The 12,678-nt window shown below is 43.9% G+C and overlaps 1 protein-coding gene across 1 annotated transcript in view; it reads left to right on the top strand.

The window, feature by feature from the left end:
- The first annotated feature begins 3,285 nt into the window (after window positions 1-3,285).
- The window catches only part of LOC132973308 (protein arginine N-methyltransferase 8-B), a 31,542-nt gene continuing 22,149 nt past the window's right edge, over window positions 3,286-12,678 (top strand). Inside the window, exons 1-2 of the mRNA XM_061036698.1 lie at window positions 3,286-4,057; window positions 11,261-11,506. Coding sequence (XP_060892681.1) covers window positions 3,989-4,057; window positions 11,261-11,506 — 315 coding nt within the window. The 5' untranslated portion in view covers window positions 3,286-3,988. The remainder of the gene's footprint in view (window positions 4,058-11,260; window positions 11,507-12,678) is intronic.

The raw sequence follows: 12,678 nt of genomic DNA, 5'->3' as shown, positions 1-12,678 counted from the left end.
AGAACAAGCAGACCGTAAAGCGTCACCAACCGGACGTGTGTTTTTTTTCTAAGATTTTGAACTCAAAGCGCTCTGAGCGGCCACACAAAAAAGGCAGAACGCACAAAAAAGGCAGAACGCTCAGAAAAAAAAGATGCGGGGCGCTGTGCTTTTCGTCAGGGCGGCTGCCTGCTCCTTCAAATGCTCTCTACTCATTGGTAACAATTGAAAAAAATGACACTGTCTTGTCTCCAAGTTCTATCAGCACCAAAATCCATGAGTGGAAAAGTCACGTTTGCTCTCAGTGAACTGACAAGAAACATCTCTAAAACGGTTTGGAAGAGTTTATTAACTCGGCTGCTGAGGATGAACTGACAGTGAGCACGCAACGAACGAAAGCCAAGACCGAATCAAACGAGGGCACGGGAGAGATGGTGTGTGTGTCTGAATATTAATCATAAAGGACTTGCTCTGAAGACTGAGACTGATGCACAGCAGCAAGTAGACAAATACTAACCTCTTTACATCGGCCAAACATTTCATTAAAGAATATCTAAAGAATAGCTAACATTAGAGTTAATGAAGTCTGAATCTTTTACGTCAGAGTGTCTCTCAGACTGTAATTCAGAAAGTTGGTAGTATTAAAGTGAAAGAGGCAGTTTTCCCCAATTAAGCTTCACAATGCTGTAGAGTCTTTGTGTGGAAATGACTAGCTTCACGTGCACACACACACACACACACACACACACACACACACACACACACACACACACACTCTCTACATCAGACAGGACGAAGCAATTATTGTGACTCTGGCCAACAGACACTGATCTTAGCGTCGCTCTTTTATCAGAAACAAAAAGAGCAAATGATTCTGGGCCTCGTTCAGCCGTGTGAGGATGAAACATGCAGATACTCATCAGAGGGAGGAAAACGAGGTAACTGAAGTGATTTCAGTGCATCGCCTCACTGTGAGCCTGAAAAGGAGAGACGACCGCAGCGAGAACGCCAAGTCATCTTCTGCCATTGTGAGAAACGATACTGCACATTATGAGGGGAGTAATTAGACTGAGATCAAAGAACATCGTAACAGTAATCTGCCTGTAATAAGCCTGACCTGTGTGAAGGTGGAATATTGATCCTCGTTCTCTGACAGACCCTCAATTTGTCGACTCGTCGGGTGTTTTAAGTGTTTCACACAGACAAGGCTTTTGTATGGCGGTTAGTTTAGAATATACTAGAGGGTAAAGGGAGAGTGGAATCTTTAGGGTCAAACAGAGTCCGGGTTAGGAGGAGCTGTCTGCATTCAGAGTTTGTGAACATGATGACATGCTTTCTGGTTCACCATCCCTCAGTGGGTCCTTATTTCAGAGAGGAGGGATACGTTCAGAGGGCTTAAGGCACGCCTCAGCTCCAGCTCTTACCTACCCCCAATTTCCACATACTCCTAGCACGCCGGGGTCCGACAGCGCATGGACTGCCCAACTGGGTTCATTACTGGAGCCTGAGCGCAGACATGATCAGCTGCACACACATCACATGAGAACTACAAGATCACGCGGGAATAAAGAGAAAAAAACATGGAAACAACATGTTGCTTTGTCTTTCTGAGAATGATTTGTTGTTCATTCGGTGCCTGTTTTTAGGTTATGTTGTGGAAGTGATGAAAAATACGATCTTGAGTCGGTAAATTGTGTTTTATTTTAAAATTGACCAGGCGCTACGTGCGTTTACTTTTCTGACATCCTGTCCAGGTTATTCTATTCTGTCCAGATTGACATTCCTGCAGCTTAGTCCGTGGAAAATAGGTTTGAAGAGCATTTGAAATGGTGTGGGGCGTAGTGACGCTGCTAGCACGCTCCACAGAAGGACTGCGACGTCCACTGTGGAAACACAATCACAGAGTGGCAGTGAGCTGCGGTGTAGTCCATGGCGCTGATGGGCCGCGGCTCGCATGGAGTATGTGGAAATTGGGGGTTAGCCTGTTTGAGACAGCATTTCCAATATGGTGACTGCCAACAATGGGCTTCAACAGTCTGCATTGGAAACCAATCTTCATCCATCTTTATAAACAGGCTATGATTTGCACAGATATTGTTAGCGTTAGCGCTGGCAGCAGCTCGGTGTCCAACATAATGATCTTCACTGTGAAGACTGTGAGTTCTTCAGTTTACATTTTGCAAGGCAAAGAGTCACAACGACTGATAATCCTGACTGTTAAAAGAAAAGTGGATGACATCAGAAATGACTTGGCCTACTTACACATGTACACTACAAGATCAGGAAAGACATAAGAGGTATGCCTCGTACACATGGGGACGCCAAAATCAGCCCCAAATTCTCCACAAGCTCTGATAAGCAAATATTAGCATGCTGTCACACTAATCCAATGATCATTGTAAAGAAAACATGAACATGCAACGTCTTTGTGAGCTTGTTAGCCATCTGGAGTTTGTCAAAGCCTCACCATGCTGCGAGGACAGCTTTACACTCTTCCTTTTGTTCACACTTATGTGTTTTCACGCACCACAACAGGTGTGTTTCTGTGCATGATAGCACACGGGCTATGCAGCAAAAAGAGCTTTTGTGCACATTTCTCTCCCGATGCGTGCTTACTGCCTGTCGAGTGTCTGCCCACCCTCTCTGATGAATAATGTAACAAGTGGTGAGTGGTGGTGTGGGCGGTAAGGAGGGATGGCCTCTCCTCAAAATAGACTCCTGTGCAAAAGCAGAAGACTTAAACAGAAGCACACACTCAGTTATGAAACACTTCTGATAGCAAAGAGCGTGCAGTCATTAAATATAGGACTGCAGATTTGAGACATTTCAAGTGAAGGACCACCATGAATTAGTGATGGTCAAGTAAAACAATTTGTGGAGCAATGCCAGAATGAGCAGCTCTTTAGAGATGTCTGCAGGGAGAGGGGCGGATTTAGAGAGAGGTGTGAATGTGTCACAGCTGGGAGAGAGAAGATGCATTAGGCTAAAGTGTGTGTGTGTGTGTGTGTGTGTGGTGAGGTTGTCCTTGTTCACCACTGGAGTGAGCGAGCAGGTGAAGCAGAGGGCCATAACAAGCAGCCAGCTCTGATAATGCCCCTCTGGCTAGTGAGCCAGGAGTGGACACCTTGCACCCCCCCCCCCCCCTCCCCTCTCTCCCTCAGTGCGATGTTTGTGTGTGTGTGTGTGTGTGTGTGTGCGCGTGTATGTGTGTGTGTGTGTGTGTGTGTGTGTGTGTGTGTGTGTGTGTGTGTGTGTGTGTGTGTGTGTGTGTGTGTGTGTGTGTGTGTGTGTTCAACCAGAGCACACAGCGTCCCCGCTTTCACACAGAGAGTGAAGCCACTCCAACTTTGTGTGTGCAGGCGGCGTGCAGAGCTGTGTGAGGATGGAGAGCGGATAAACTGAGCACCGGCTCCAGAGGAGTTGCATTAGAGATGCCGGCCGAGGGGACGCTAATGGTGCCATGTGTTCACAAGAAATTGGCGTGCACGTTTTGAGCCTCATCAGATTTCCGTGCATGCACTCCGCGGAGAGTCTTTCCACACGGTGTGCCAGCAGTTGCTATTTTTAGAAACAATGTTGCGGTAGAGGAATCAATCAAACTGGGGCTAAAACAGTGCATTCATGACAATCTGCTGCAGCCCTCTGAGATTCCCTATCTGAGCTCACCGGGCCATGCGACAGGATGTTGCCTGTGTGTCTATCCTATCGCAGCTGATGCCAAATGATGCCTTTTGCTCTGGTGCTCTTCAGGAAAGCACACCGGCGGACTGCAAACTTTTGCACCATGGAATCCGCTGCTCTCTCTGGCAACAGTGGCTGCAATGCTTTTGGGACCTCATGTAGTTCTTTCTCTTTTTGCAGTCTTAGAATTTCTAAAGAACACCGCAGTTTGCGATGTGAATGAGAGTAATTGGATGATAAAAGAACAAGGAGCGTTGTGATCTGACGAGAGGCGTTTTCTTATCCTCTTTTACTTCTATCGGGAGGGAGCTTATTTTTGCCTGCTCTTATGGGAATTAAGCACTCGTCCCGCTGCATGCTCCTCAGGAGAAAAATGGCGGATTCTGAGAGCAGTGAGGTAAGTGAAAGACACCTATATTTCCTTTAATGAAATATAACAATGCTCAGTTTTCCGGACTATTCTCCGGGTCCTTAATGCGCCCTGCAGCATGCGCCCTTTACCTGTAGTAGAAGTTGCATGCCGGACTTACTGCAGGTCTGTCCGGATGAAAGAGACTCAATGTGAGGGGATATTTACCAGCAGATAAAAAAAGAGGCATTTGTGCAAAGCAGCAAGGCGTGAGGATTCTCAGCATCGATTCCCTTGGAAAATGCATGCACATCTTACTGGTTTAGTTTTTAGCTGTGTGTGCTCTGCAGGAGCTGTATGATTTCACTCTTACTTTACTCGCAGACAGGGCAGACAGGATGTCACAAGAAGGATCTGTTCTCTCTCTCTGACACAATAGACAGTTGCCCATCCGTTGTCGGGTGAGGGTCTCTCTCACAATATTTGATAAAAATCTGAATATATTTGAATGTCAAATGAACCGGTTTGAAAGATGAGTACGCCGCATGCAGAGAGCTGCTGTTTCCCGCTGCGCTGTCCAAGGTGCTGCAGCACGGCGCAGACAAACGCTGGGACCATGATGTGTGGAGCAGGAAGGTGAGGCCGGGATGTGCCAGCAGCTCGCCGGGCTTTTAACGTGGGATCACCGGGATGCTGGGAATCAGTTTTACAACCAGCCTTCTGCAGACCCCCTTCAAAAATATCTGATCATGCAAACCGCAGGACCTCCATTCTAACATATTCTACTTCAGCTTCTCATAAAACTGCATTCTCACATCAGCACAATATGATCTCAGTGCTTTATGGAGTCCTCTGAGCCACATCTGTATTCACAGCGTGACTGCATGCTGAAGCAGCTCTGCTGATTCACCTGCTTTTTAAAGATTCAGACACCCTGTGGAGTTGGAGACGAGCACCGAGTTGCTTCATTAAATATTATGCATCACATAAAGTTCACTCAAAGAAAATGTATTCACTGTAGAAGGATTCTTTTTCACTGCACTCACGTCTTTGGGCAGAGGGCACCTGCTGAATTATAATGAGAGGACACTGCCCGCTGGATGGATGCATATCTGACATCCGCTGCTCTCTTCTCCTGGAACATTTATGTTCTCAGGCGCTTAAGTGCTGTAATGGCAGAAGACCAAAGTGATGCTCCATCCTGACTATAGGAGAACTTTTCCATGAAGGGATTAATTAGAAGCTTCTCTATAGACCATTAAAGCCTGTAAGTCATGTATATGGTTACCTTTCCAGGATATGCATTGAACACTAACTCCCCAGAGAGTCTTGCATCACAGCAACTCCATTTGCCGCAAAGTCAATTTTAGGATTGACTCGTGACTTTCACTGACAAACTTAAGATGTCACAGGAATAATGCATGCAATGCCATGCAGTGCAATGCAGAGTGCTGTCAGATAGGGCCCCCCCTTGGGAGGTTGCCTACTGTCATTGCACACTTTGCACATTTTGAGCAACTGCTGGGGTTAAAAGTATGTCAGACCTCGGGGGGCCTCATACTGGCCGGGGTCCCTGAGCATTTCCTGCTTTGCCTGCTGACACACAGCGCCTCTGGTTGGCACAGGAAATACACTCTTTGTTTTTTTTATTCATGCAGATATTTGATGTGGCCTTTCCAGGACAACACATGGTCGATCATTTCACCCAAATATTTACAAAATGAAGCTTGAATTTGTCACTGTGAATGAAAATAGGGGCTTTATAATGACACAAAGTGTCCCCTTGCTGTTTACTTCAGGAGTTAAAGTACACAAACAGGTGTGAAGTCAGTGTGTGTCCCCTCTGTGTTACATCACATAATGTCCTTCTCATATAACACTCTCACCTTTACATGGAGGGGAGGATTCAGTCAGGAATAGATCTGCAAATTTGATAATAAGTCTTGAGAGTCAGACTCAAGGACGTGTGATGTGAGTGAATGCCATTATAGACTCAGTGCAGCTTCTCTTCTCTGACCAAACTTTACCCCAGCCTCTACTTGACTCTGAACCCTCCCTTAATCACAGCCTGGAGGCGTTTGGTTTATGTGCAATGCAACTTTTAGAAAATCCTAATAGCTCTCTTGTATTAATCCTAAATCACTTCTTCTGAGAGCCTGCCTGTAATTATTGACTGTCTGAGCTTCAGCTTGGAGACAGCTGTTTATCAAATCCTCCTTTTTTAAATTCCTCTGTCGTATTTCTTGTTTGTTTGTTTTTTTAGAGATGTCACATTTTTATCTGCAGTCTCCTAAGCTGAGAGCGAACACGTCTTAAATCTAAGAGGAGTGTCAGCTGAGTGTTCCTTCAGGAAAATAAGAGATGAAATGATAAAAGTAACACCTCAATTCAAGCTCATCTTCAGGCAGCTCCATGAAAGCTTTTGTGATGATCCGAATAATGAACATGTTGTGAGAATATACAAAACAGATAAAGGGTTAATGTGCTAAGAGCTCCTCCTCACAGCTTCAATGATTTAAAGAAGTTGAAGTTTAAAAGTTGGTGCTTCAAGTAAATCTCAACATTGAATCAAACAAAACACATTTTTTACGCTTTGAGTGTGAAAAAGGAGTAGAGAACGAGCAGGGAGACAGGGAGGCTGTGATTGGTTCATCAGATTGGTACCTCGTGGCAGACATTGGTTGAAGTTTTTACAGGCTTACAACTGATACAGATGACAGATTTTCTTTGTTCCTTTTTCAGAGTACGAGTTATTAATCTCTGTCAGGACCTAAAGACAATTTCAACCCAAATGTTAAAAAGTGGATTTGGAAAAAATTACCAACCCTGCCTTTAAAAGCTTTCCCATTCAAACACTTTTTACAGTACTCAACTCATTATTGTTTGTGCTCTTAATCCGACTTTTTATACAGATTTTCATCTAAGCCTTCAATAGAACATTTTAGCTTTGCATTAGTATGATTAATTAATCATTAATTCCTTTTTTAAATTCCTTTTTCAGCATCTTTGTGACAGCAGTCACAGTGTGGGTGATTGTCCCTCACCTTATAGTAGCAGAAGGTCTGCTCTCTTTACTCGCTGTCATGGGCTATTGCGGATATTCTGTCAGAGGCAGCTCGATCTGTTATCATGTTGTTTTATATTCATGATGAGAGATCAAGGAGACTCCAACTCCATCAGGGGCAGTAAAATAATCGTATTGACACCGCACACTTGAGGATTTTTTGGATGAATAATCCATTTTGTCAAGGCTCGAATTACTGATTGTTTGGGAGACAAATAGGTCCAAAATGGGGCCTAAAATCGTCTAGTGTGCAGTCAGTCTTATCAAGGCAAAGAATATCTTTGAAAAGATTGTCCTAGTAAAGACAGGCATCAGCACAATTTAACAAGTTACTGACATAAAACACAGAGCAACTACAAAACACAGGTCAAAGCAATCCTAGATCACAGAGCATAAAGTCATTAGACAAAGCATCTACAACCCGAGCTATTTTCCTCCAGTTCATTCAGTCTACTTTTAAAAAGATGTGAAGAGACTCAAACCCTCCTGCAGATTCCAAGCTGCAGGAGCAACGTGCCTGGAACCTCTTTTCTCCATTTCAAGATGCACTTTGGCAACAGACAGCAAAAACAAGTTGAAAAATAAATTACGAAATTGAGTATGAAGGAATCAGGTTAACTATTGCCTGGTAGATGTACAGAGTCCAAGCAAATTCCTTTGATTTGGTTTAAAAGTCAATAAGGAAATCAGGCACGCTTATTTTATGATAATAAATAAGGCACAATTAAAGAAAAAAACAGCACATTATCAACAGTCAACCTTTTCATCGTCTTTGGTTGCATTTGGCAGTTAGCATCCATTACGGTTGCATTACCACTAACTGCTGGATTAAGTCACTTTTACACTTCTTTGTCCATCCAACAACATGTATAATCCAGACCCATCTGTCTGCGTTCAGAATGTTCCTTCCCTCAGATATCCAGTTCCTCTCATGTAAATTCCACAATGTCCAGGAACATTGTGGCACCATTTGAATCCACTCAGACGTCCTCTGTATGTGAGCTGCACAGTAACCATCAAAATGAATGCCAAAAAACCTCTTTGGTCCATGCACATACTTTGGTTGGATAGAGTCTTTCCCTGATTATATTTATTTTTCTCCCTTTTCTTCAGTTTCTTCAGCTCCCATCTCATTCACTCTCTCCTCCTTTAGTCTTTTAGGACATCTTCCACACATTCTCCCCCCTCAGCAAACAGCAGCAACATGTCTGTGCTGCTGACAGCAGTAGCATCTGAGGGAAGCTTTCTCAAACTGCCTGAAGTCTTCTTCTTCTTTGTTGGTTTTTAAAGCCAGTTGGGATCCACAGCATTATGTTAGTTCGACTACCTCTGGATTTAGAGTATTACTACAGTATTTGCAGTGTTTAAACAATAACTAGGGAACAAGGGAAGAAATAAAGATAATAATACATCTAGACCTCATCTCATTCTCTAACAAGTCTCTTCAACCTAAACTCTAAGAAGTGCCTGAAGAACTCTCTCAGCAGCTCCTACACTTCCTCTCCAGTTATTCCAACAACATCCAAAAACTTTTCAGCAGCCCCACAACAATCTCAATTATTTCTGACGTCCTGTTTGCCTCGGCAGCACAGTTTATAACCATCTCAAAAGAGGCTAAGAACTCAGTCTTATCCTTGGAAAAACAGTAATTGTCGGGGTTAGATCCTGAATCGTTTTCCTGATTGATTGAGTCACTTCCTCACGTTCTGTTCTTCTCTTTGATCTCGTTCTCATGCTTTACATCTCTTTCTTTTGTTTTTGGACATCATTACTCCAGGCGTCATGATGTCACAACTGTGCATGTTGTGTTTAAAGAACTTTGCCTTGGTTTAGTATGGACATCCAAAATCATCACATTATATGTGCAGTATGTGTTTCAATATGGATCAATAGAATAGATCTTCTCTATAAGAAATACTAACACGAGGTGACAGCAGCTGATACAGCCGCCACTGACGGCAGCAAGTCTTCTTTTTTGCAGTAAAAGAAGTATGTGACTTATTTCTGAAAAAAAAACTTGGATTATTTCTGAAGATACTTTACATGCTGCTTGAGAGTTTAGTAAATTGGCACAGTGACGAAATGCTGACGAAAGAAGGAACCTATGTTTTTAAGTCTATAGAACAGCGTGTTGGACTGACTGACTGACTGACTGTCTGACTGACTGACTGACTGACTGATGACTGACTGACTGACTGACTGACTGACTGACTGACTGGCTGACTGACTGACTGACTGACTGTCTGATTGAATGACTGACTGACTGACTGACTGACTGACTGACTGTCTGACTGATGACTGACTGACTGTCTGATTGAATGACTGACTGACTGACTGACTGATGACTGACTGACTGACTGACTGACTGACTGACTGACTGAGTCACTGACTGACTGACTGTCTGACTGACTGACTGACTGACTGACTGTCTGACTGACTGACTGATGACTGACTGACTGACTGACTGTCTGATTGAATGACTGACTGACTGACTGATGACTGACTGACTGACTGACTGACTGACTGACTACTGTCTGACTGACTGACTGACTGACTGACTGACTGAGTCACTGACTGACTGTCTGACTGACTGACTGACTGTCTGACTGACTGTCTGACTGACTGACTGACTGACTGTCTGACTGACTGACTGACTGACTGACTGACTGACTGACTGTCTGACTGACTGACTGACTGACTGACTGACTGACTGAGTCACTGACTGACTGACTGACTGTCTGACTGACTGACTGACTGACTGTCTGACTGACTGACTGACTGAGTCACTGACTGAATGACTGACTGACTGACTGACTGACTGACTGACTGACTGACTGACTGTCTGACTGACTGACTGACTGACTGACTGACTGTCGAGCCATGCAGGAGGCGCTGTGCATCCTTTGTGAACACCTGCTTTGTGCCTGAGCCATGATGGGTGGATGCACCGTCTTGTGTGAAGTCATTTCCCCCCCCATCTTTTTCTTGGTCATTATGTCCTCGTCCGTGGCGTTTAAGCCCAGCAGGAAAAGAGAGAGCTAGGAAATATTTGATTGTGGAAGAAAAAAGAGAAGCGAGAAGAGGAGAGGGAAAACCGAGTCTTTCAAACGAGGAAAAAATCAATGGGACTGAAGGAAAAACGACTTTGTGTTCAGTAGATGCATGTGCCACACGGACTAACACTGGCACTTAAGTCACCACAGAATGACCTCATCTATTAGGAATGTTATCCGTAACCTTATCGACTCTGTTACCTAGGCTACTAATTAAAAATAACTAATTACTGACTTCAGTTAGTTCATGTGATGATTCATGTAAAATAGGATTTAATTGGAACAAATGGCACAAACTGAAGTCAGAGTTACTTCTGTAGGTTAATGGTGTAACTGAAGCACGTAAACGGAGCACGTCTTCGCTGACCATCCCTTCAACAATGACGATTAAAAAACTGACCTTTAAGAAGGCTGAAAGGCCTCAGCCGGAGATGAACACTTGACTCATGAACTGAAGATCCTGTCACACAAACAAGATCAAAATTAAATAATTAAATGTTAGTTGATTAAAAAGACCTCCTATTTGTGTTCACCTGGCCATCATTTATTTTTAGAAACCTGGAAATTGGAACGAGAATAAACACCAGAATGGCTTAGTGGCTCAGATGGAGATGCTGGGAATCTGCCTCTATCTCTCTCTCTGTCTCATCCACAATGTGACACACACACACACACACACACACACACACACACACACACACACACACACACACACACACACACACACATGCACACACACTGAGGCTAGACCTCCCCAGCTGGCGTCCGAGGTGATAATCAGGGCATTACGGCTGTACCTTCTGTGCGGAGCAGAGCTTTCTGGCCTTCTGTTGACAGACAGGCTGACTTGCATGTCAGCGCTGAGAGCATCCCATAAACCCATCGAACTGTGTGGACTCACAGTGAACCCAGCACGCTGCTTTATGGAGCAGAAGACTGACAGACGAGCTGAGAGCCATGAGATGAGATGAAATGCTAAGTGGAGTGGCTGTTAAGTCTTAGCCTATCGCTGTCCATGAATGTAAAAATGCACCATGATGATGTCGTGTCCATGCCAGCTTGCTGTTTGGTTTCTTTCTCCAACTTTCCTCACAGAAGTGTTTTCCTTTTCTTTTTGTATGTTTCTCTTTTTAGCACCAACAGTCACTGCCACAGCCGATCCGCATAATCCAATCCCAGTCGGCACAGCCCACCTCGTTGCCCAAACCCGTGCCTTCCATCCAGCACGCCCCGCGGCCTCCTCTCCCTCCTCACACCCCCCATGCTGCCAGCCTGTCGAGCTGCCCTGGGAGGGGGAAGATGGCCAAGTTCCTTAACCCGGAGGAGATGACCTCTCGGGACTACTACTTTGACTCCTATGCCCACTTTGGTATACATGAGGTATGCCTTTTTATGTCCCATCTCCTCTTCCTATCAGAATCAGCAACAAAAATATTTTCACTAACAAAGACCACACCAAGAAAGAGACTGATTTAGAAGAGTTTATTGTTTATTTTAACCATTAAGTATTAGTATTGCACACTTGTGTTTTGATCAAACTGCAGACCCTTTCAGATTAAAACAAGCTGCATGCACATTACATGTACTATGTCTTTAATAGACCAAAGTTTAAATACACCTGATGACTGTCCTTCAACAGAAAGCAACAGGAAACACATTTTAAGGTTTATTTTTGTGCGTTTTATTCTTTTAATGTAGAGATAGGACAGTGGATGGAGTCAGATGGAGAGAGAGAGAGAGGGAGGAATGACATGAGGAAAAGCAACCACAGGTCAGATTTGAACCTAGGCCGCCAGCTGGGAGGACTCCAGCCTGCATTCATGGGACGCACACTAACCACTAGGCTATCGGAGCCCCAGGAAATTGAATAAATCAGAATAATTTAGGACAAATACACCAAAATGTTCTCTGCAATGCTGAGATAATGCAGTTCAACAAGTTATACACTGTAAGTGATTTCACCGGTGAATCATCCATTCAAGTGTTCAACTGGTATTTTCACACAAAAACATTTGAAGATATAAGTAATCCAAATTGATGTACATTTGATTTTTTACTGCATGCAAAGTTGGTATGTTGGCAATGTCGACAGTCTCCACAGTCACAACGTTGACTCTCGATGAGTCAGGCGGGATTTAAGGACACTACAAAACTTAGTTTACGACGTCCATGTTTAAAATCAATCAGTCATTTGTATTGTTTCTGTAATAAATATCTGTCCTGTCTTTGTGCAGGACAGATTTTCACTGTTTCACTTTTAAACAAGATTAACGTTTCCGGCTGCATCCTGAAGACTGAGGAGAAGAAGTCGTACAGCACATGTAACCTGCAGACTGATCTTTTTTTATGTATATATTTTGGGAATGTAGGTCAGGTGTGTTCCTAACATTTCTGAATAATCTTCAGATGCTGTAACAGGAACCGAGATTCAGACAGCAGATTCAGACAGACTGAGTCTGCTGGCTCATGGGGCTTATTCAGATACACCAAGTGAGGATTTGAATGTCGTACTGAACGTGTGAGAGGTAAGGGAGGAAGAATAGGTGCAGGGT

This window comes from Labrus mixtus, chromosome 4, assembly GCF_963584025.1.
Source record: "Labrus mixtus chromosome 4, fLabMix1.1, whole genome shotgun sequence".
NCBI classification, from domain to species: Eukaryota; Metazoa; Chordata; class Actinopteri; order Labriformes; family Labridae; genus Labrus; species Labrus mixtus.
The sequence above is the reverse complement of the archived record's forward strand: the minus strand, read 5'-3'. Positions and strand labels throughout refer to the sequence as shown.